The 26,257-nt window shown below is 34.8% G+C and overlaps 1 protein-coding gene across 4 annotated transcripts in view; it reads right to left on the bottom strand.

Annotated features, from left to right (window-relative positions):
* Positions 1 to 2,612: 2,612 nt before the first annotated feature.
* PHTF2 (putative homeodomain transcription factor 2) overlaps positions 2,613 to 26,257 on the bottom strand; it is an 89,636-nt gene continuing 65,991 nt past the window's right edge. For 3 of the 4 annotated variants that reach the window (XM_005862913.2, XM_014536980.1, XM_014536981.1), the window contains 9 exons: positions 25,744 to 25,962; positions 19,088 to 19,216; positions 17,044 to 17,316; positions 16,681 to 16,812; positions 14,338 to 14,424; positions 9,362 to 9,517; positions 8,941 to 9,036; positions 6,224 to 6,349; positions 2,613 to 5,151 (listed from right to left, as the gene is read on the bottom strand). In XM_005862913.2, coding sequence (XP_005862975.1) covers positions 5,131 to 5,151; positions 6,224 to 6,349; positions 8,941 to 9,036; positions 9,362 to 9,517; positions 14,338 to 14,424; positions 16,681 to 16,812; positions 17,044 to 17,316; positions 19,088 to 19,216; positions 25,744 to 25,962 — 1,239 coding nt within the window. In that variant the 3' untranslated portion in view covers positions 2,613 to 5,130. The remainder of the gene's footprint in view (positions 5,152 to 6,223; positions 6,350 to 8,940; positions 9,037 to 9,361; positions 9,518 to 14,337; positions 14,425 to 16,680; positions 16,813 to 17,043; positions 17,317 to 19,087; positions 19,217 to 25,743; positions 25,963 to 26,257) is intronic. The other variant, XM_005862915.2, reaches the window with a different exon arrangement.

Here is a 26,257-nt window from a genome sequence, read left to right as displayed (position 1 = left end):
TCTGTGAATGTATGCCTTTTGGCAGCTCCAAGCCCTCACCTATGCCTTCCTTCCCCGTGGACCCTCTTTGTTCCTAAATCTCCTTAAACCTGTCTATTTATCTCTAAAACTCCTTTCATTTTGGTTACTTCAGTTTATCACAAGGACATCTGGCCTCTCAATTCAGGACACAAGATGAAGCTACCACAGTCTGAGACCAGCTCTAATGAACCAACAGCACACCGCCAAGCTATCAACACTCTGCCTCTGCCAGCTTTGGGCAGTTTCTATTCGTTTCACCTCCCTTCTCCACAATTACTACCTCTTCTCTAGGACTTTCTTGCTTTGCTTAATGCAAAGGTTTCTTTGGGGGCCTCTGCTTTTTCTAGCAACTGTCCCTGCTTAACACTGTGTCCTGACTCAAACTTGCAATAACAGATTGAGTGCGTCCGCAAGTCACTGTCAAGGAGAATAAATACCTCTACTGGGCAAAGCTATTGCCAGCAGGTTCACAGGTTAATCACTGGCCCATACAATGGCTGACTGCTGTAGGGCCAGGTACCAACCACTGATCCATTCAGCTGTGGCTGACAGGTAGTGATACAATCCAACAAAATTTGAACACGGGCCCAACAGGTGTGGCTCAGTGGTTGAGCATCAACCCTTGAACCAGGAGGTCACGGTTTGATTCCTGGTCAGGGCACATGACTGGGTTGTGGGCTCAATCCCCAGTGGGGGGGCGTTCAAAAGGCAGCCATCCAATAAATCTCTCTCATCATTGATGTTTCTATCTCTCCCTCTCCCTTCCTCTCTGAAACCAATACAAACATTTTTTTAAAAATAAAATTAAAAAAACAAAAACCACAGACACAAAACTTGAACATGAGTAAGCAACTTCCTGCCTTGTTCAGACAAGGCCAGAGTACGGAAGCCTTTGCAGTGCCATCCAGCATACAATGTTTCCATCCAACTAGGGTGGTGAAGCCCTGGGGCAGGAGGCAAGGGCGGGCTGAGTAGTAGTCCATTGTGTAAATGTAAAGACAAATACCATATGACTTCAATTATCTGTGGAATCTAATGAACAAAATAAACTAACAAACAAAATAGAAACAGACTAATAAATACAGAGAACAGATTGATAGCTGTGGGGGGTGGGGAGTCTGGGTGAAAAAGGTGAAGGGATTAAGTAAAAAAAGAAAACAGACAAAGAAACAAAAAACTCATAGACAGACTACAGCAAGCCTGTCAAACTCATGGTCCGCGGGCCACAGGCCTTGTTTATTTGGCCTGTGTTAGCCTTTGAGTTTGACATGCTTGGACTACAGTATGGTGATTACCACAGGGAAAGGGGTTGGGGTGGTAGAAGAGGGTAAAGGGAGAATAAATGGTGATGGAAGGAGACATCATTTTGGTGGTAAACTCACAATGCAGACGAGGTATCATAGAAATGTACACTTGAAACCTATATAATCTTATTAACCAATATCACCCCAATAAATTCAATTAAAAAAACACAAACAAACAGGTGATGCTTGCCTAACCTGCATAGGGCCGACCTACTGGCACCTGATCTCAGACTTCCAGCCTCCAGAACTATCCTGGGTTCAAGACGGCACCAGGAGAGAACATGGACTCACCTCCTCCCAGGCACACACAGAATCTGCAACTGCGCATGGAGCAAGCGCCCATGAAAAAGCCTAATAGCTGAGCAACACCTACATCCCAGAACGAGAGATGGCCCACTGCCCCCACCCTATTCCCAGGCAGCCACACAGTCAGTTTGGAGGAAAGTGAAAATGCTAAGTTTCTCTCTGAGGAGCCAAGAATCTGAACCCCATGCTGGGTTCCCCAACTTTTAAGACCTGCACCTGGAAGACGAGCCCCTAGAACAGTGATGGCGAACCTATGACATGCGTGTCAGAGGTGACACGCGAACTCATTTTTTTGGTTGATTTTTCTTTGTTAAATGGCATTTAAATATATAAAATAAATATCAAAAATATAAATCTTTGTTTTACTATGGTTGCAAATATCAAAAAATTTCTATATGTGACATGGCACCAGAGTTAAGGGTTTTTCAAAATGCTGACACGCCGAGCTCAAAAGGTTCGCCATCACTGGTGTAGGCTCTATCATTAACTAACTAGTTGTGCAACCTTAGGCAAGCTTTTTACCTTTTTTGTGGCCTCAGATTTTTTATCTAGAGAAATGAAGACTTTGGACTAGGTGGTGTTTAAGGTCCTAGGTGACTTCATCCATCCGTCCATCCATCCACTCTTTCATTCAGTGGCATTTTTCTATGTATCAGGCACTATATTATGTTCTGGGAATACAGCAGTGAATACAATTAAAATCCAATAAAATTTACATTCTATAAAATTCCTGATCTTAAGAAAGTAATCTTCAATCATGTGGGAATACTCTTTTGAAAGTATACCTGTACTACCTCCTCGACCTGCAGTCTACTCCCCAGGAAGTAAGCACTGTGGGGAGTCAGTGCTGTTGATAAACATTGGTGGTATCCTTCATATAGGCTTGGCAGAAAAAATGATAATGTCATAACATCATTAATGAAAGGCCTGTGTATGTATTATGCTCTCATGTTCTGAGAATAACAAAATCTGAAATGTTAGTAAGTTTTAAAAAATTTATTTCCACTCCCTTCAAACCAAAAAGCTACAACTAAAGATTATGCTATAGTCAAACAAAATTACCATAGAAATGTATATGACTTGAAAATAAATTAAAAAAAACAAAACGCCTCCAGTTTAACTGTCAGTCATACAATGTTTTATTAAACCTGCTGTTCAAACTTTCAAAAACAACTCATGTGGCAAAGAAATAGTTAACACAGAATATCTGCCACAATTCTATTTTTGAACTGCCTTTTTTGTATTATGTGATATTATAATTTCTTTTACTTTCTTACATTCATGGTATTCTAAATGGCAGCAATGTCAATTTTTCTTTGAAAACAGTTCATTAATGTTCTGAAATTGCTTAAAATGACAACTTTTTCCCTTTAGTATTTTACTGTAGCCCACATTAGTGAAATAACTCAACATATTATTAATAAGTTGTTGAGAGGTATATGGTACACAGTTAAGTCAACTCCCAACTCCAAGTTAAAATGAACTTCAATCCAAAACAAGTACTTCCCTAAATCAGTATAGTCAGCTACTTTTCTCAAAAATATTTCCATTCTGAAATAAGTTTTCTTGTGAGATACAATAGTTTCCTCTTTTATTCTGAACAGAACTCATGCTGTACTTTTTTTCTCAAAATATATTTGACATATTCTGTGCAAAATGTTAAGTTCTGAATAGCTTTGTACCTTATTTTGAAAAAGTTTATAAAATATAATTCCTAAAAACAACTTCAACATTAGACAATAGAGGAAGAAGAAACATATCAGACAAAGCCTAATTTTTCACATGAGAAAATAAGTATGTTCTTAAAGCTCCAGTAATACATTCCTTGAAAAAACTCAGAATGCACTTTGGTCATTATTAAACATATTAGAACATAGGCAAATAAAACACAATTGCTTTTGTTGTTTTCTACAGAAAGAAAATATACTACAGAGGCTGAATTGAGGCTGATCAGAAGGAATGGTAAGAGCAAAGTGACATCACGACATGGCTCTGTTCTCTACACATTCCTGATCTTAAGGTGATGATTCAGGGGTTAAAACTGCACCAATCAAATAAACCACTTACAAGTATTTTAAATTCCCTAAAATGTTTAAAAATGTGAAGATATTCAACATGACACACCTTGCACCAAGAAAACAGATTGTTTCAAATAAATTGTTTTAAAAACTAGATGCCCAGTTTTAAAAAATTGCAAATACATTTCATATTATAATTATTTCCTAAAATATTCTTGATTGTACAAATATAACAACTTAAAATCAAGGCCCAATAAGATACTATCATATTTGCCCTATTTACCTAAGGTGCCAATACAATAAGTTCTCATTTGGACACTTGGCAAATTATTTGGGGGGTGGGGTGGGCAGTGGGGTGGTGGGTTAACTTTCCAGGTTAAAAACATCTAAAATAGCCCTTATATAATTAATTGGGTGGTGATGAGGAAGGGGAGATGTACCAGATTAAGTTTAGAGTATAGAATTTGCAAGCTGAAGCTGTCTTTTCTGAAAATTTGGGTATACAGTACTTTTATAACTAACAATCAGAGGAGTATTTTATTGGTTCTTAAGTTGTTCATTTGAGCGTGGTATGAACAGCATACACTACAGTGTACCATGGGGAGAAAATTATTTTACTTGAGTAAACATAATGTACTTTAGTAATATCAATAGGCACTTCACCTGTGAGATGAGTATATACCTCACTCAAAAGGATACCATATCATGCCCTAGTACACTATAACATATCCCATATAAAGATATGCATTAAAAGTAACAATTTTAAAAAGTGCACATTTTGAGCATGCACAGAGCTGTGCAAACAGCCCAGTGTTTCAAATAAATACTAATACTACTAAATTTTTATCAAAATATCTTACAGTATGGTAACCATTTACAATTATTGCTCTATTAAGAGTTTTATCATCAAAAAGAGCACTTTGTTGACCTGTTACGTAATACTATATATATTAATACTGAAGGGTGCTTAACTGCAGCTTAATCAGTTTAGATCCTGGCATTGATCCAAAATAATTAGAGACAAACCCTGACTGGATTTTGATTTACTGAAGAAAATGCTTTATGGGTTTAGCTGAGTCCACCGCAATATTTCAAAGTTAAAGAAGTTTTCCTCAAGTAAGGCAAGTTCATGGCATTGATGGAGAAACAGTGCTTAGCAATGGCTTCTATTCTCACGATTTGTTGTTTTGTCAATTATTTATGAGCAATTACCAGGATCTCAAGTATCTGGATATCAGTTTTATCACCCTTTTCATCAACAATTAAGTACACTCGATGCTAAAAATAAAATATAAAGACTGAAGTAAATGTAAAAAAACAGTGAACACGTAAAATAAATATAAGAATTGCACAAGACAGTGGGATGTAAACACTTCCGCTTCCCAGCTGAGACGCCTGCATCAGAGTCAGGGCTGCTTCCAGGCCGCTCAGTTGGTTCTCTTATTCTGGAAAAGAGGCTACATCTTCTTTCCTCTGCATTGTCATGATTTGATCTTCCACAACTGGTGAAAAAATAATAGAAGCAGTGACCATTAGAGCCAGTTTTAATATCCTAATTTATTAAGTTACATCACATAAAACTATTTTTATCTGTATTTCATTCGTAAGTATTCATTTTACTTTTTAAAGCTCCTTTATCCCTTTATTTTCAAGAAGAATTCACCCTAAACAAGTAAAGTGAAAATCAGGTTTCTCTTGCTTTCTTTTACAGGGAAGTGTACACAATACACATATACAACTAGTCTAATATGAATAGTTTACACCTTATTCACTAACAGCTGAACATATGTTGAAGGATGTATGCATTGCTATCCTAAAAAATAAAAGCCTAATATGCTAAGTGTCCGGTCATCCGTTCAGCCAATCAAAGCATGAAATGCTAATGATATGCTAAGGCCGTTCAACCACTCGCTATGACGTGCACTGACCACCAGGGGTCAGATGCTCCGACTGGTAGGTTAGCTTGCTGCTAGGGTCCAGCCAATCGGGACTGAGCAACAGGCCAGACATGCCCTGGAGCCCTCCTGCGGTCCCTCCCCAGCTGGCTAACCTACCACATCCCTCCCCAGACCTGATGGTGCACCAGTGGGGTTCTCGGCTTGGCCTGCACCCTCTCGAAATCCGGGACCCCTCAGGGGTTGTCGGAGAGCCGGTTTCGGCCTGATCCTGCAGGCTAGGCCGAGGGACCCCACTGGTGCACGAATTCGTGCACCCCGCCTCTAGTTATAGATAAGTAATATAACTTTTGGCCCCCAAAAAGAAATCAGGCTCTTCTTTTTCTTTTTTTATCACTTAAATTAGATTCAGATTATATGAGTAAAAATAAATACCTCCACTTATTCTACACAAAAGTTCTATTTGTAATTAATACTGTTCCAAACTAGGAGTTCCAATAATATTATAAACCAAGAATGTTTATCATTCTGTGAAATTATTTTTATTAATTGTATACAATATTATCAAAATGATTTCATTACTGTGAGGGTGAGATTTCAAAAGAGAGCTAGGGTAAAATAAATGCCACAAAAATGTAACAGTGCACTAAGTAATAAAAAAATACCTGTAAATTCTTACCTTTAAATTAAATCCAAGCAAGTCACTGATAACACCAGAAACGGCTGACAGGATGACAACCTGGGTGATGTTATAAAGCAATGGATTCATTGTAAGCCCATATAACCTAAAGGGACTGTCCAATTCCTAGAAGAAAACAAAATCATGAGCCAGATTAAGAATTATCAGTTAAACTAATTCAAAGGAATATATAATGAGGATTAAAAAAATAGGTACAAGTTATGAATAGTTTTAGAAAGAATAAACACTTGAAATAAGTAACTATACATTAAGGGTTTTTTAAATTGTTTTGTTCTTTAAAGAAGAAGGTGACTTCCTTTCAAATAACTCTATAACTAATTGATGGGAAGGAGGTGGGAGATGAGTGGAAAATGAAGGGATTAAGAAGTAGAAATTGGCAGTTAAAAATAGTCATAGGTTTTAAGGTATAGTATAGGGTATATAGTCAATAATATTGTAATAACTATGTATGGTCTCAAGTAGGTACTAGATTTATCAAGGCATCACCTCATAAGTTATATAAATGTCTAATCATACACCTAAAACTAATACAATGTTGCATGTCAAATGTAACTGGAAAAAAAAACACTATATAGTCTAAATTTGAAACTCCAAGTTCTCTCCCAAATGAATGACTAGGAAAGTGTTGGCCTAATAGCTACAAAGTTTGAGAACATTTCTTAGTGTAAGAATATAAACTTAATATCTTTTTGCAGAAGAATTAGAAATGTAGCCAATATTCTGCCAATACTAATACATATATAAAAATTCCCTTGAGAAAATTAATTTTTGGATGAATGAATGAATGAATTGGCTGATTCAAACATTTAAAGTCCCAGGGCCTGTGCTAGGCTCTGGGAAATTAAGATTTAGTTCTTATGCTGAAGGACCTTACAGTCTAATAGACCCTGCAAATAAATAATTTAATTATTACAGTTCCACAAAAGAAGTATGTATAAAAGGCAGTGGGGCTGAAACTTAGAGGGTAGGGAGAGTAGGAATGCCATCAAGACAACTGACAACATGGCACCTGTGAATTGCTGGATGTTGCTCAGCACTGTTAGAGCCCAAGAACAAGGAAAGAATTACTTCAAATTTATAAAGCTGGCTATGTATGTGAGGGTCATTCTTTAGGCTGATTGTACTGACAGACTGGCACCAAAGAAATTTAATTAGGGGAGAAGCATATCAGCTGTGCATGTGGGAAAGATCACCAGTCAGCAAGGTGGAAGATGGATGAGAGAGTAGTGAGACCAGAAGCAGGAATACCTTAAGAGTTCAGTGTATCTAAAGCTTAAGTAAAAGATGATGAGGGTCTCACTTAGGGCAGTATTGATAGGGAAGAGGGGATGAATTGGAAGATATATGAGAGGTTGAATCAATGTGCCAGAGAATTTCTTGGCTGTGCAATGAGAGAGAAGGAGTAATTTATATTAAGTCCCAGGTTTCCGACTAGAAGACTGTATGATAAAAAAAAAAAAATCATGCTGTTGTGCATTGTATTTTAGTTATTTTTATATTTCTCTCTACTCTGAGAGATGGCAGCTGCTCTTAAATCTCATCTTTATAGTTTCCTCCTGTCCAGCACAGTGCCTACACTCTGAAGATATTTAATATGTATGTATCAAACAAACCCACGCTCCTCTTCTGAACCCTTTCATTGCCTAGTATACTGTCAGGCACAGTCTATAGCAAATCAATGCTTTTTAGTTGAGTGAAGAATTAACCATAACACTGAGGCCCAACTAATTTCATATTGTATTCTGAACATTTATAAACAACTTTAAGAATATTTCATTTGTTATAGAAATTGAGAATTTAAAAAATATTTTCCTTTTAAGAAAAGCATCACTAACACTGCAATGCAGTGATAAAAGTATTTTATTAAATTACTTCCAAAGAGGTATTATGAGATCAGATATACTGAAATTATATTCTTTTTTATCATCACCAAAAATGATTTAAAAATACGTTTATTGGTAATATATCCTATATAATAAAACCCTAATATGCAAATCAACCGAACGGCGGAACGACTGGTTGCTATGACATGCACTGACCACCAGGGGGCAGATGCTCAATGCAGGATCTGCTCCCTGGTGGTCAGTGCACTTCCACAGGGTGAGCGCCACTCAGCCAGAAGCTGGGCTCACGACTGGCGAGCGCAGCGGTGGTGGCAGGAGCCTCTCCTGCCTCTGTGGCAGGCGGACATCCCTCAAGGGGTCCCAAACAGCGTGAGGGTGCAGGCCAGGCTGAGGGACCCCCCCTCCCCAGTGCATGAATGTCATGCACTGGGCCTCTAGTATTATAATGATTATGTATTATCACTTTTTAAGCTAACGCACGCAGGCCAAGCAGAAGACTGCTCTGAGAAATACAAAATAAAAAATATTTTCCAAATTGACATCAAATCTCTTTTTGTGAAATCTATTTTAAGTTATAGGAAGCAAAAATTTCCAAAGACGCCAACGCCTATAATATTCTAACCATTATTAAAAGTCTTAAAATTTCAAGTTATCAAAATTTCAAAATGAAATGATTTGGATTACTTTGGTTTTGCAATGAGAAAATATAAATAGTGTGAATATGCTTAAATATAACTTGGAAACAAGGTGGATAGTCATGAAAACCAAATACAAGGTAGGATCTACAAAGGACTCAAATATAATGTCAAGCAGCATATTCTACATTATATCCATTTTTAATTTTATTTTTACCTTTAGCAGTTTAGTAGCCAGTTTTAAAACATTATTCACTATTGTCAGTTCCTCTTTTTTGTTAGGTTTCTTCTCCATTTTCAAGTACAGGTTTATCTTTTATAAAAAAAAATGTAAACAATAAAAATACTTAAAATTATAACAAATACTCATTTTTAAAAGATATTGAAAGACATCACTAAAATATTAATGGTAGTTCTCTGGTTATTGAGATTATAGGTGATATTAATTTTCTTCATACTTTACTGTATAGTCCAAATTTCCTACAATAAACTTATAAGAAAATAATTTTTAAATATAATTAAAAGCTGCAACAAGTAAGGAAATCTAAATGTCTTTATTTAAAAGATGAAACACTTTAATCCCAGAGTCAAACCAACCTAAGAATATAACAACTAAAGTAAATCAGTTGGATCCTCACCTGTTCAGTAAGTAATATTGAGGTATTGCTATATTTTTTACTTGTTTCTGATCCAAGGGTAACAAATCTTAGCAGAAAAAGTGTTAATGAGATACACCAGATCACCAGTTCCCAATTGTAGTGACAATCAAGGAAGATCTCATGCACATGAAGCAACTGAAAGTGTTTGAAAAAGACAACATGAAGAAGCGATGTCATTCACACAAATTCTTCTCAAGAAAAAACAACGTATTTTACTTCATACAGATTGATCATGAATATAGTATTACATTTAAAGAACATTTCACATTTATTAACATTTCAAGCACCTAAAAATATAATGTAACCAATACCAATGGGGCCTCTACTCATTTTTGTCAAATTTTAATATTTTGCAATATTTCTATCAGATTATTAAAAAGTAAGGTAAAAGATTCAATTGAAGCCCCTTTAAACTTTTCCTTAATCATTATTTCTTCTTTCCTATCCTTTCTGTAAGGGTAATAAATTTTGTGTTTATCTTTTCCGTACAGTTTATAGTTCAGCTACATATATATTTCTAAACTATATTATTTTATATATATTTTAGAATTTATAACAATGTTATCACATTGTCTACACCATTCTTTGTTTTTTATTCCACTGAGCTTTGTTTTCAAGATTTATCCATGCTGATACATGAAGCTCAAATTCATTCATTCCAACTCCACTAAGGTATTACAGTGAAAGAATCAAGCACAGTGTACTGGTCTCTTCTCTCCGTTAACATTTATTTTGTTGTCAATTCTCCTTATTACACACAATGCTTACATTCTTTTATGCATCTCTCTGTGCACATATGTAGAGCATTCTTTAGGAGTTAATATATGGGAGTAAAATTGCCGGGTCCTTGGATATTATTCACATATCAACTTTATGAGGTATTACGAAATTGTTTCTGAACAGTTGTAACAATTTATAGTCTCAGCAGTGCTATCAATTTCCTTTGCCAATTTTTGCCCACACTTGGTATTATCCAACTTCTTAACACCTGCCAATCTGATGAGTGTAAATTGTTTTCTTATTGTTTTGGTTTTACTTTTCCTGATTCTTAGGGCAGATATATATGTCTCATATGCTTATTAATCATTGGATTTCCTCTTCGGTAAGTTAACTTTTTCTATTCCATATCCACTTCTATTTTTCTTACTGATTTTAAAAGTTATTTATATATTCTGAATAACAAAGCCATTTAAGTCACGTATTTTGCCAATATCTTTCCTCAGACTCCATTTTTTCATTATGGTGTCTTTAGTAGTACTTAAAACTTTAAGGGAGGGGTGAGGGAGAATATATGAGACTGCATGAGTCAGGCAAAATTCTAAAATATTTACTATCTGGCCCTTTGCAGAGGAAATTTGCTGCTCCCTGGCTTCTAGGACAAAAATTAATTTTTTTATGTTGATGTAACCATTTTTGATGTTCTTGATCATCTAAAAATGTATCATATTTTTAATAAATTGTCTATGAAGTCACTTGGATGTTCTATAGATAGTCATATAGCATGTGATTTTGTTTTTTCCTTTTCAACCTTTATACCATTTATTTCTTTTTCCTGTCTTCATTGGTTAATACCCTCTATCAAAATGCTCACTAGAAGTGGTAGAGAGGGTAAGCGTCTTATTTCTGTTTTTAAAATGCACATGAGGTAATAAATATTTATGTACAATGTTTGCTCCAACTTTTGAAAGATATACTTTATCAGATTAAGGACAGTACTTTCCAGTCATTGCATTATAAATCTCCAATGAAATTTACCAATTTGTTTTCTGCATCTATTGACATGATCGGATGTTTCTTGCTCCTTTAATCAACTAAAGGAGCTCAAACTAGATTAGTGGATTTTCTAAAGTTGAAAATCCTTGCATTCCAGCTATCTTGGTCATGGCATATTTATATTTATTAAACTCTGGTTTCATCTTCCTAGTATTTTGCATCTCAGTTATTAATAAGGGAAATAAACTCATGGCTTCCCACTTTCATACTGTCTTTCTGGTATTGGTATCAAGGTCATATTAGCTGCAAAAAATGAATTGGGGAATATGCTGGTTTTCTATATTTGTATAAGATTAGGACTACCTGTCTATTTGAATATTTGGCAAAATTCACCACTAAAAACAGATGCATCTGGAGGTTTTTGTTGGTGGCATATTTTTAAATTACTGAATCAATATTGCTTTATAGTTATAGACCTCCTCAGTTTTTCAATTAGTTTTTGAGTCAGTTAAGTTTACTTTCTGTCAGTAAAGCTTTCAACTTTATTGGCAGAAAGTAACTTACACTAGTATTCTTTTTTAAAAAATCCTCAACTCTGCCAGTATTTCAGTTTAATACTGTGCCTTTTATTTTTAAACATTTGTTATTTATGTTCTAAATTTTCCAAATGTATGAGGTCTTTTGTTGCTGTCACTATTTTCTAACTGCATTATAGCTAGATCAAGTGGTCTGGATAGTACCAGTTTAAAATTACTTTGTGACCTAGAAAATGGGAGTTTTATAACTGTCCTTATGCCTGAAAAGAATCTGTATTCTCCAATTTTAGAATAAAATTATGACTATTATGTTTAGATACATATTTTCACTACATTTTTTTGTCTGCTTAACCTAGCAATTACTAAAAGAAGTATGTTGAAACCTCCCAATGTGGTATTTTACTATTGACTTTGGTTATATATAGATATATTTAAAGTTATATGATCACATGCATACAAATTGGTCTTCTTAATGAATTAATTTCTAAATTTTTCTCAGACTTCTTGGATCATAGTCTATTTCTTTTGATATTATTGAAAATTGCCAGCTTTCTCTTGGCTAGTGTTTGCCTACAGTATCTTTTTCTATTCTTCTACATTCAAAAACCTTCAATGTTATTATGTTTCATGTGTCTTTTGTTGCTAGCAATAAATAGGTTTTATGTGTTTTTGAGAGACAGAAGAATTATAAGATGTACTTCAGGAACATGGAAATTAAACCCTGAAGAAAAGACTGAGGTGTAATTAGAAATTTTGAGTAGAAATTAGAAATTAAGTCATTTTTTTTTGGTTGCTCTTAAGATTTTTCTCTTTTTGGTGTTCTGCAGTTTCTCCAAAATGTGTCTAAGTGTGGTAAAAACTAACATCTTTCATCAATTCAGAAAAACCCCTAGCCATTTTCTCTCCAAATATTGCTCTCCCTCTGCTTTCCATCAGCAATTCGTTAGATAGATGTATGTTGAATATCTTATCTGTCTCAATTACTTTTTTTATATCAATCTGTTCGACACTCTCTTATATTCTAGGTAATTTTTTCCCCTTCTACCAATTCACTATCTTTACCTGTTTTCAATCTGCTATTTTTTTCTGTTTTTAATATCAATGCCATATTTTTTATTTCTCTGAAGTACTATTTGGTTCTCTTTTAAAGCTATCTCTTTTTTTTGTAGTGTTAACCTATGTCTTTAGTCATTTTAAGCAAGCTAACCTTATAGTTTCTATCTGATCAGTCTATTATCTGAAGTAGCTAGAGATCTATTCCTGCTGTTTATTGATCTGTTGATGCACTCATATTCTATTGTTTCTTCACGTGTTTTGAAATCTGAAGAGGCTTTATCTGTGAAAATCTTGTGAGTCCTACGTTGAAGTCACATACCCCAGAACAGTCTCGGTTTTGCTTCCACTAGGTATCTAAGAGCTTACGACCACTTTTTATATAATTTTTTGACACAGGGGTTACAGGACAAGACCTGTAATGTACATTTGAACCCCGAACCTGTGATTAAGTGCAGACCTACAGTTCTTAGGAGAGACTTTTCCCCAACTCCTTGCCAGAGTCTAGGCAGAGTTAGAGACAAGATTCCTTACTGTCTTCCTGTGCTGCAGGGCAGACTGCTTTTCTTATTCCATCTTTTCATGGAGACTGCAGCCCTTTGAGGGTTCTGGCTTTTGTGTAAGAATGTGTGCATGCAGGTCGAGGCCTCATCTTCTGTCCTCATGTGGGCATAAAATCTCAAGTCTCTAGGATACTAAGAGTGCCAATGTACCTCACTTTCTTATCCTAGGGCTGCCATGCATTCACACGTATACTGAACTGCTCTGTTGTTCAATGCTATCTTCACTTTGGTCCCTTACTGTTTTATAAACTCAGATATATAAAATGCTGGATTTTATTCTGCTAGCATTGTATGATGCTTTAAAGCAGAAGTTTCAGTAGGTCATATTACTTGAAATAGAAGTTTAAACTTTATAGCACAAAATATATCCTGAGATACTTCTGTTTCCTGACTAATCTTGGTCAACAAGAATTCTTTTACAGAGCATGAGGCAGTCAAGCCACAGTAACAAATAAGGTATAAAATAATAAATGCTAAATGTGAGTAAAGCAGAGATTCATGTAAAACAGTATGAAACATGCCCTAATTGGTTTGGCTCAGTGGATAGAGCGTTGGCCTGCGGACTGAAGGGTCCCAGGTTCGATTCCGGTCAAGGGCATGTACCTTTGGTTGTGGGCACATCCCCAGTAGGGGGTGTGCAGGAGGCAGCTGATCAATGTTTCTCTCTCATCAATGTTTCTAACTCTCTATCCCTCTCCCTTCCTCTCTGTAAAAAATCAATAAACTATATGTTTAAAAAGCAACAACAACAACAAAAACCAGTATGAAACAACTGATAACTATAGTCACTCATAAGTTTATTTTGAGAAATAAAGATAACCAGGTGAATTAATGGCAAAAACTAATTATCATATGTCCAATCAATACACATCTGAGAATATGCTAGCCACTAGTGTGACACATAAATGAATAACTTCCAAATATTTATTTATTCTATTGAAAAAATAATAAACTGCAAAAAGCCAATTTCAAAATTGTGTGACAGGTTTACTTATATTATTGCTTTCATTCTTTTTTTATTAGAAAACGTTTGAAGCTGAATATTTGTAGGTCTGATTATCTAATTTCTACACAGAACAAGGTAACTCACCTGGGCACAACAGATAAATACAACTGAGATAGTCAACAAGAAAGCAGAGGAAACTATTACATCAACTGATCGCTGAGGACCTCGACGCTGGGGGAAAAAAGGGAAAACACTTTTAAATACATTTACTAATTAGCAGTCAATTTCAAGCTTTCAATTAAGGTGCTTATCCATCACTATAGGTTGATCATCCTATATAATAAAAGGCTAATATGCAAATTGTCCCCTAGACCAAGAGTTTGACTGGGAGTTCGACCAGGGGGCGGGACAGGCCGGCCAGCGAACCACCCACGGTCCTTCCCCCCACCAGCCTCAACCCCGATCAGCCAACCTCCGCATCCCCTCCCCCAGGCCGGTTGGACTCCACCTGTGCACGATTTCATGCACCAGGCCTCTAGTAACTTATAATGTTGAAAATACACCTAATTTGTTAGATGAATTTTTATTAAAGTGTTACTATTTCCTAAGGATTTGCAACACAGTGGAAATGGTGAATATATAGCCTAGAATTCTTAGCATAACTTCCAAATATTTCACTTTACAAACACTATTCATTCAACAAATGTTTCTTAAGCACCTGCTCAGAATGAAGTACTGTGCTAGGGGGTAGAAACACAGCAGAGAACAAAACAGACACAGTCCCTACCTTCATCATTAGGGAGTCAGGCATCAATTTCAAAATCACAGATATATGTGTAAGTTGTGATAAGTGCTATGAAGGAAAAGTATAGGATGCGCTGAGAAAATTGGGAGTTTTATGTAAATATCACTTCCTTAGAGAGATCTTTCCAGGCCCACCCTTCTAACCCCCAAATACAAGATTGTGTGGGCCTGGGAAGATTTCCCTAAGAAAGTGATATTTATACCAAACTAAGATGGCACATGACAATGGTTTGGTGGAAGGAAGAGCACAGAACAGGAATGATCATAGTGCATTCAAAGAACTGAAGCAGTTTAGTGTGGCTGGAATGTAGGAAGAAAGAAAGACAGACGAATGGCAAGAGCTGGGTCATTAAGGGCATTATAAGCCCTGTCAGATTTTAATCTTTACCCTAAGGGCAATGGAGAATCTCCAAAAAATTTTAAGAAGTATATGGTCAAATCTACATTTTAAAAAAAGATTTCTGTTGGCAGAGTGAAGGAAGTATTGGAAGGAGGAACTCTGAATGCTGGAAGGCCAGTTAAGAGGAAACTCCAGTAGCCCACATTGTTTTCAATTAAGGTGATGGAAAAGGAAACAAATGTAAGTAAATAAACTTAAGTTATATTTTGGAAGCAGAATGGGTGGAAATTGGTGATAAATTGGATGTTGGAAATGCAAGAGAAGGAAGTAAATTTCAAAGATAATTCATAGGTCTGGGGTTAAATGTCACTGAAGTGCAAGCTCATGAGGGTAGAGAATTTCATCTCATGGGTAGTGGATGGCACATGGTTAACATGACAAAAAATAATCTACGCCAATTTGTAACATTTTCCAATGGAGATTAAGTTAGTTGAATTTAATAAGTTAAATAAGCAGAATAATGAATATTTTAAATAGAAAGCTAGATAAACAGTGCAAAAATTTTTTCACTTCTTTCATTGTTGCTTCAAAATAAAAAGTGTTATGGGGGAAATAAGGGGTCATATATAATACTTTTAACAATAAAGATTTTTTAAAAAGAACAAAATAAGCATTAAAGATCTAGGTATGTTAGAGGATATTTGGTCTTTAGGTAACTCCATATATAATGAAATTCATTGCTACTTAATGCAACAAAGAAATAATCCTTAGTGTTTTCCTAAAATTAATTCAGATGTTTCCCATTTCCCTCCTGAGATGTGTTTTTTTAATCTACTTCCATAATTAGAAAGGTTATTTAACAAGATTAAAGAAAAGAACAGCATGAAAAGAATGGCTTAGAACTGTAAGCTAGTATTTTTAAATAGCAATAGGCCACTTCACTGAGGTGATTCTGATTACAGAATTTTTAAAAACTCTTTTCTAAGCAGTGGGCTCCCTCTACTGGCTTTTGACAACCATTTTAGGTAGAAACAAAATCTTTAATCTAGCTTTTGAATGAGTAGAAGTTGGTGAGATTTATGAACAAAGATAAATTAAGGACAACTTGATTTTGAATTATCTACCTCAAATACATTGAAGCCTTTTAGACTTCAGGTGCTTTACTATAAAGAACCAGTTAAACATGTATTTTGGATTTCTGCATATGGAGCATAAAGAACACACAGCACTGTGTGAGTATTTATGTGAATACACATCTAGACATACCTACATATTGACAAAGAAAAGGGAACTCTGAGAGGAAGCCAGCACATTTAAGAGTACTTTTGTCACTATCATTCTACCTTAAGATAGGACCGAAGTGATAGCCACATTTTTATATTTTGTACTTTCTTCAACCGGAAATGAGGAACCTCAGATTTTCGAGCCCTCCTTGCCGATGTTAAATGTCCAAAGAGCTTTGCAAAAAGTAAGCGCTAAAAAAGACAAAAGGCAAGCATTAATTTTCAAGTATATTACTACGAAAAAACAAAAATCAACAAAATATGGACTGTTAGAATTTTATTTAGTTAAGTACTATAAAAACAAAACGAGAAAAGAATTAGCAGCTCAGATTGATTTAATGAAATACTAAAATACTTCAAGAATACTTTGAACATTAGGAAAAGGATAAGATGTTCTCTCTTCAGAAGTCTATATATACTCACCTGTTTATAAGTTCTTTCTGCTACACAGAGCAAAAAAAAGAAAATCCACACAAGAGACACACGAACCACAAAACTTATAATAACCATAGAAAGCACTATGGCATCTTCGTTAGAACCGAATGCAATCGCGTAAAGTTCAGAAGCCGAATGTGTAGTGAGCTGTTCCAAGTCTGTAGCTTGGGAGAGTCGGAAAACAAACGGAGTTAAACCCAGGATAAGAGAGATTGCATTTCCAAAAATCTGGTATCCTATTCCTGGTATATGGCTATTCACCTTTATAGAGAGAAAAAAGAAAAAGAAAAAAAACTTACACAAATTTTACCTACAGTAAAATGAATTTCTATTAAGCATGATTTTATTTATAGCAATATAGAATCAGTTTGTTAAAATGTATTAGTTTTACTACATGAATAATAAAAATTAAATTTACTCAAAGCTGAAGAGCCTATAATGTGTAAAAAGTAAAACATTATTTCTTCAGTTTTCAAAAATAGTTCATCATCAGATCTCTAATTCACTAAGTAGATGCAAAAAGGATTAACTATCTTGGTCTTACCCAGATCTTAAAAAAAAATTATATGTATCTCATTATTTCAACAGTTAGAAATATTCACAAATACTGCAATATTAAAAAGAATGAGATCTCACATCCACTTAAATTTAGTTCATTAAACAAAAAAATCTAGAATTATATTTAATTATTCAATAAATTTGTGATTTGTATTTTCTTCAAAGAGCTCAATATACAAATGGATGTCTCTTTAAATTCTAAAACCATTTAGAAGAGAGAAAATGTTAGAGGGGGGACAATTAAATAAGAAAAGGGAAAAGATGGTAGGGTAATTATAAAGAAGGAAACTAAAATTTAAGTAATGGGAAAATATAAGAATGGCAGAACTAGGAGAAACCTTAAATATCACTTAGGTAACTTTTTATCATTCTATAATCTGCTAGCTCACAGACAGTTAAGATATAGAACACCAACTAGACACTCCTTGTTGATAGCTTTTCATTGCTCACACTGAGACATGAAAGAGGAAGTAGATCAATTTCTATACCCAGTTATTTTAATTCCTGTCCCACATGAAGTGTGTACAAAGGTTCTAGCATAGCAATGCACAAGAAATTTAGAACTGCAAGTTAAATCATGACTAGATGTCCAGAGGAATCAGGTAAAACTTTAAAAGTAGCAATGATCTGATTTTTTAAAAAAGTAATAAAAACTAAAATTAAAATCCACAGTATTCTCATCTAACTCTACTTCCAACTACTCAAGATGTTTACCCCAGCTGCATTACTTCTATACATTTAATTAGGCAAGGAAATATCAACACAAATCTTTTGTTTGAATTGTTTAATGTTCTGGGTACTAATAAATAAATGAGCCAAGATGGGTGAGAAAGAAAAATAAATATTCATCAAAACTGTATATATCTAGCAGCTCCTCAATTTGATCCATGGAAAGCAAAAGAAAGAATAACATAAAAGAAGAAAATTTTAGATTGTATCTATTCTTGATTGCAAGAATGAAAACAATAAAAGGTGAGAGTGATATCACTGTTTAAATCAACGACAAAGAAAAATACAAATAATTTTTTTTCAGGTTGAAAAGTGAGGTGAGTAGGTTATAAACATAACATTGCAGTAATTATTTAATACTAGAGGCCCGGTGCACAGATTCATGCACCAGTGGGGTCCTTCGACCTGGCCTGCGCCCTCTTGCAATCTGGGACCACTTGGGGTATGTCGGAGAGCCGGTTTCAGCCCAATCCCTTCAGGCCAGGCCAAGGGACCCCACCGGTGCACAACTGAGGGAGGGCTCCAGGGCGTGTCTGGCCCATCTTGCCCAGTCCCAATCAACCGGACCCCAGCAGCAAGCTAACCTACCGGTTGGAGCGTCTGCCCCCTGGTGGTCAGTATGCATCACAACGACTGGTTGAAAGGTTGAACAGTTGGACACTTAGCATATTAGGCTTTTATTATATAGGATATTAATAATCACTGTTTTATCCTTGAACTAAAAGAATAAAATTTGAAAACTTACTCTGTTCATTATCATTCCACTGATTTCAAGTACAGACATATCTGCTTTCTTACAGTCATTTCCTTCCCATACTATAGCACTTATTTTTTCTAATCCTGGGTGGGAACTGTGGAGCCAGGGCAAATGACTCTATAAAAAAATAAAAAGAAATTGGTAAATACAGTTATCTCATTTCATAAATAAAACAAACATATATACACACCTATGCATATATATGTATACACACACACACACACACAAACTTTAACTACATTACTAGTAAAAAATAGAAATAGGTGAATGCATTTATCTTTTATAAATAGAATGTACATTTATGTGCATAGCTATATCGGTATTTATACACACAGAATTTCAATGACACTAAAATTCTTAAAATTAGCAGATATATTAAACAGATGCCATAAGATATTACAGTTATAAAAATGCATAAGTTAAAAACTTTCTATAACAGATATTAGGCAATATATTGTTTAAAAATACTCTAACATATGTCAGCAAAAGCACTTAGTTGTCAACCTGTCTATATAGCTAATAATATACAAATGTTCATAGACAGATATCACATTGTTCATATTACTAATTGTCCAACTTATGATCATTCAATAAAAAACAATGACAGCTGAGATTTGAACCTCTTTGAAAGATTAGTGATACAATCTCATGCTGAAGGAGACCCTTCCTCACACACCTACCGTTAATACTTGACTTACTTTTCTGATACTTTAATCTAGCATTTCTCCAAAGGATCAATTTAAGTTTCTGTTCCTCAGAGCAAATATTGCAAAGCACAAATAAGTAGAAGTACTCTCCCAAGTAATATAGAGTATTTCTCAATGTTTCAAGAAATAAAAAAAGGTAAAAAGAAAAATTGAAAGCTTTAATAAAAAGAATCACAGGCTTATGTTTGTTTGCTTTAGATCTATAATTAAAGAAATAAAATTTCAAAATAGGATAGTTGGGAGTTAAAGATAGCAACAAAATAGATGAAACAACAATTTTTGTAGTACCAGATATTGATAGGAGAAATAACACTAAAAGATTAGATCTAGAATGGGATGAATTTCTTTGTTGACATAGTCCAGTGATGGCGAACCTATGACACGCGTCTCAGAGGTGACACGCGAACTCATTTTTTTGGTTGATTTTTCTTTGTTAAATAGCATTTAAATATATAAAATAAATATCAAAAATATAAATCTTTGTTTTACTATGGTTGCAAATATCAAAAAATTTCTATATGTGACACAGCACCAGAGTTAAGTTAGGATTTTTCAAAATGCTGACATGCCAATCTCAAAAGGTTTGCCATCACTGACATAGTCTAACTTATTTTTATAACATATTTCATTAAAATAACTTCTAACAATGAACAGAATAATCTACTATAGTTATATTTATTCTTTGGAGGACAAAATATGATTCAAATAGGATAAAGACATGTTTCTGTAAATGTAAGGAATATATTTTCCTCTAGGGCAGCGGTTCTCAACCTGTGGGTCGCGACCCCTTTGGGGGTCGAATGACCCTTTCTCAGGGGTCGCCTAAGACCATCCTGCATATTAGATACTTACATTGCGATTCACAACAGTAGCAACATTACAGTTATGAAGTAGCAACGAAAATAATTTTATGGTTGGGTCACAACGTGAGGAACTGTATTTAAAGGGCCAGAAGGTTGAGAGCACTGCTCTAGGGGGAGTAAAGTTGCATTGATTAATTTCAATTAAAGGTATAAAATAGTAAGTCAACAATATGTAAGAAAAGAGATAAGGAAATTATTCTACCTCATATACTAATTTTCTTTATGTTAAGCTATATATACCACGTTTACTATAAACAGCATAAAAACTGGTGAATGATTACAGGCAAACCATAATGCCAGTAGTCATGCTATTGACAAAGCTCTTTCCATGTAGTTATTTGACTATCCAGAGGTTGCCTCTAAATATTTATCTTTCCCAAAGACATAGTATTTTAATATACATTAACCTTCATAGCATATATTTTACTATTGAAACATATAAGAGCTATGTTTCATCATAGCTCTTAAGTTATGAAATACTGGTAATTAACCACTTTTATCAGATGATGTTCCATAATTTATCTTCAAACAAAATATTCTAGTCTGGGATAGAAATAATTTGCATTGAAATATGTATCAAACTTTTCTTGGAAGTTTAATAATTATGAAACAATGAAACTAAAAAGCTAGGAACAATTGCAAGAAGCTGAATGGAAAGTGTTAAGCCTGAGAGGCAACAGATTTCAACCACCGACACACAGGCATTTTAACTTATTTCTTAACTCTGTCTGTAACAGTGAATTAAAGGTTTTCCAATTACATGAAGCAAGGCATTTCAATATGATGCAGGTCCATCTACAGAAACAGAAATCAAGCAGTTCTTCACTCTCCTTCCCAAAGTACTCATTTTGCCCAGCTACCTTCCCAGTTACTCTAAGTAGATTTATCACTGTCTTATTTCTAGAAAGGCAAAACAGAAGAGAAAAAGTTACTTAAAAAGCCCTATACCTGTGTATGTGTTTGTCAAATGTATGTATTCTGAAAAACATTCTTGTTGAAACATGGACTGCCTAAATGTATGGAGAGCAGCATTACATGAAACACTTTTTTAAAAAGGTTCAGCCCTAACCGGTTTGGCTCAGTGGATAGAGCATCAGCCTGCGAACTGAGGGGTCCCAGGTTCGATTCCGGTCAAGGGCATGTACCTTGGTTGCGGGCACATCCCAGTAGGGAGTGTGCAGGAGGCAGCTGATGGATGTTTCTAACTCTCTATCCCTCTCCCTTCCTCTCTGTAAAAATATCAAAAAAATATATTAAAAAAATAAAAATAAATTAAAAGATTCAGGGAAAACATGGAAGTAAATAATTCCATTTTATAATGTTATCACATAGGTTCTTCTTTGTATGCTTTTCAAATTGAAATTTGGAACTCTTTTAATGATTGTTTTTTATCCTCATTCTAATTCTTAACTGCTCCTTGTTCATTCAAAATTGCCTGAAAATCATAAAACTTAATGGTGGCAGGTTTTGTTTCAAATAAATTCACCATGACAACTGCTTTACTGAAGTTTCCACCTGTGGGAACTGTATCCATTAAAATCTGGCTTTCCCTACTGAAAGATGAATTTCACTTGAATATGGCTTTATATTTTATTATACATTCAGCCATGACTAGAGGAAGAAAATTTTCTCCTATAGAAATGCTTGTTACTATTTACAAAGAAAATAAAACAAAAACAGATTTGGTCATCCCGACAAGAACATACTGATTCAAATGCTCAATGTTTCTTCATAAGAGATTTTTGAGTCTTAAGTAGGCAGAAAAGGGTCCTCCAAACCAAGTACAGTAGGTCCTTGGGTTACGTCGGAGATCCGTTCCTAAGGTGCGACGTAACGCGTTCGCAGTAAGTCGGAACCCACCTACATAAGCACCTACACATCACTCACATGGAGCACAGACACAGCAGTAATGAAGTGAAACAGTAAAAAAATTTAAAAGAAAGATAACAATTCCTGACCTTTACTTGTGGTAAATAAATAATAAAAAACATAAAGCACATATGTACATATGTCAAAATGATGGAACTTTTTTTTTATAAATAATGGGAGATGGCGACATAACCACGAAACGATGTACGTCGAGTCTGACATAACCCGAGGACTGCCTGTACAAGAAAAAAACTGGTAGCTTTTCACTAAAGAGAGCAAATTTCAATTACATGGCTATTAGTAAAACTGAAAACTTGAGCTTATTTTTCAGAAATCTGAGAATAAGAAATGTATGTAAAATCAAGTCTTTCACCCAAAAGCAAAATCAATGGAAACCTAGAATACTATTAGACATGCAGAGTAGAAAATTTAAAAAATCTTCATCTTATCAAAAAAAGAGCAGAATGATGTGAAAGATTTAGGGCAAATTTATTCTGTATAGCATTCATTAAAAATAATTTTTTAATCATTTAAGAAAGGCCTAATCAGCATGCTTTGAAAAATGTTTATTTCATTTAACTCATTCACTCAACTTATATTTATTAAACACCTACTATGTACCAGGCACTGTGTGATACAACAATGGGCAAAAGAACACATGGTCCCTGCTTCTATGCAGCTGGTATCTCTGGGGAAATAGTTCACAGCCATTTTCTTAAAGGTCAATTCTAGTTGTTATCTCTGTGACTTAGATGAATATGCAAATGACACATGGATCAACCCCATTCTCAAGGATTAATTGTTCATTGCTTTTTTCACTTAATCTTGGGGAACTATAGCTATTTCCCATGGCCACATCCTGGATCTTGTCACCACACAGAATTGCTCTACTTCTGATATGAGTCTTGAACCACACCTCTCATCTTGCCAGGTCTCTCAAACCTTCAATTCTAAAACACTTGTTTCCTTGAACACACCTATCTTCTAATCTATCAGTCTCTTCTTGGTTTCATTTCCTTCTCAATCCAACATGGCTAGACTCTTACCACATCCATTCTTTCAATCAGTATACCATCCCCTCTCCTGTCTCTTGAATAGCAACTATTTAGTGAACACCTATGCTGTGTGACTTTGGGTACATTATTTAATTCTGGGCCTCAATTTTCTCAGCTATAAAATAAAAATAAACCCTACTGTTATAGGTTGAGAGGATTACATGAGATAATACATCTAGATTACATTGCACAGTGCCTAGCTTTTAGTAAATGCTTATTAAATGCTTGCTATTGTTATGATTATTACAACTATATTCCAGAGAATATCACACAACTGTCTGGAACGAGCAACTACAAATTCATGGTTTCAGATTCTAGCTGGATCCTCAACAATGTGACAGTTTGACTTTTTTAATAGGTTTGAATAGATGCATACATATACTCTCTCTCCACTACCCCATTTCCTGCAAATGATAACTTCAAGCCTTCACCACCATCCACAAGTCCCCTATCCCATCATCTCACTTCTTATTGTTAACAGATTCCCTAACCTCCCGCACTCACAGAATAGAGATTATCAGGCAGCAACTCTCTCATCATCTTACTTGTTTCAGGCACTCTTCTTCCTCCTATTTCAACAAAAGATGTATTCTCTTCCTGTCAAGTAGGAATTTAAGCTTCCTAACTAGGCTTTTCCCACTAGAATCCTAAGACACATCATTTAACTTTCTCCTGTACCTCTTTAATTCTTCCCTACTGGTTTTCTCCTATGCACATATGTGCTTAAACATTTCACATCTCTGGGAGAGGGGTGTGGACCAAAGCTCCACCCTCATGCCTAATTACCTCCCAGAGGCCCACCTCCAAATGCGATCATATTTTGATGGGGACACATTCAGTCTATAGCATATACCTATACCATACTACCTTAACTACTATATTTTAAAAAATACATTTTTATATCCAATATGGAAAGTTCCCTGCAGTTCTTCAAAATTGCTTCTGCTACTGACATTTTGTTCTTTAATATGAACTTTAAATCTGTCTAAGTCCAACTGAAAACAGAGACATACAAACATACTGTAGAATTTTAATAGAAAAAGCAGTGATGGGCATCTCTTGTTCCTGCTTTTAATAAAAATGCTCCTAAAATTTCAACATTAAATATATAGGTTTTTAGAAGGTTCTTTGATAGCTACCTTTTATCAGATTAAGGAAGTTCCCTTCTACCTCTAGTTTTCTAAGTTTACTTGTTGGTTTCATTGTTAGGATTTCATGAGGACTTGGATAAGAGAGAGAAGAAAGTAAGAACAGTGAGGATTTTAAATGACTACCAGGTTTCTGGACAGTGAGCAGATGAATGAAGATGTCATTCACCAAGATTTTAAATGCCATAAGAAAAATAAATTTATGAGGGAAGGTGGTGTATTTGGTTAAAGCTGAGGCAATGGTGAAACATTCAAATGAAGATGTCCCACAGACCTGTGTTGTCTGATATAGTACACCCTACTCGCATGTGGCTACTGAGCACTTGAAATGTGACTAGTCCAAATCAGATGTGATTTTGAAGACATTTCGTATTAAAAATATATATATTTCATTATTTTTCATATTAGTTATATGTTGAAGTGATATTTTGAATATAGGGTTAAATAAAAGATACTAAAATTAATTTGACCTTTTAAAACATTTTTAATGCAGCTACCAGAAATTTTTAAATTACATATGTGACTCTCATTATATTTCTATTCGACAGCACTACTATAGGCACTTGGAGATACAAATCTGATAGTCATGAAATATATGTGAATTACAATCTTACAGTGGTGTTAAGACCACAGGTATAAATAAATATGACCATGAAGTCTGTTGAGTGAGAAAAAGACTATTGCATCTAAAACACAAGTTGACTTATAAAACTCCATTTACCAACAACTTCTCAGAAACATGTTTGCAAGGTCAGAAACATAACCATAACATAAATGATGAGATTCTATGTTCCAATGAAGCCAGACCACAGCTCACATTAAAAAAATTTTTTTACCAGAATATTTTAATTGAGTGTAAGCTTTTTCTTCACCTCTGTAAAATTTGTACATTCAAAGGAGAAAAACCTGTAGAAACCATCAGTGGCTTAAATTTCCTACTAGAAATTAAAATCATCCTAGAGACTTAAGGGACAAATTAGCCCATGACAACTGTAAACCGACCTGGTGAAAAGGATCATCTCTATATTCTTTTTTCACACATGGATTAACATGAGGATTTTCCACATCTGTCTCACTGGTACAAGACGATCGGCATTCTGCACAATGTAACAAGTCTTCCCATAATACATCTTCTGTTTCAGATTCTGGCCTTGTGCTCTCAGAATCCTGTCTGGAACTTGAACAGCGAGAGCTGCAACTAGTACCCGATTTAGGGGCATCCTGAAATCAAGATATTCTTTGACATTAATACAATTTATGTACCCTTTCCAATTCAAAGGATTCTTTTAGAACCAAATATTGCTACTTTTTGCTAAAACAATAAACACACTGTCAAGTAACAGTGAAATAGATAGCGAAACATTAAAAATACATATTAATTTTTAAGAAGTAACAAAATTTCCTCATATCAAAATTTATTTCACATTTCAGCTCAAGTGTTACTTTGCATGCAAAGATTATGACTTTTTTTTACTTCTTTCTCTTTGTTTTTATTTATTCATTGTCTAAAGTTTTA

This window comes from Myotis brandtii, unplaced genomic scaffold (assembly GCF_000412655.1).
Source record: "Myotis brandtii unplaced genomic scaffold, ASM41265v1 scaffold17, whole genome shotgun sequence".
Classification (NCBI taxonomy): Eukaryota; Metazoa; Chordata; class Mammalia; order Chiroptera; family Vespertilionidae; genus Myotis; species Myotis brandtii.
The sequence above is the reverse complement of the archived record's forward strand: the minus strand, read 5'-3'. Positions and strand labels throughout refer to the sequence as shown.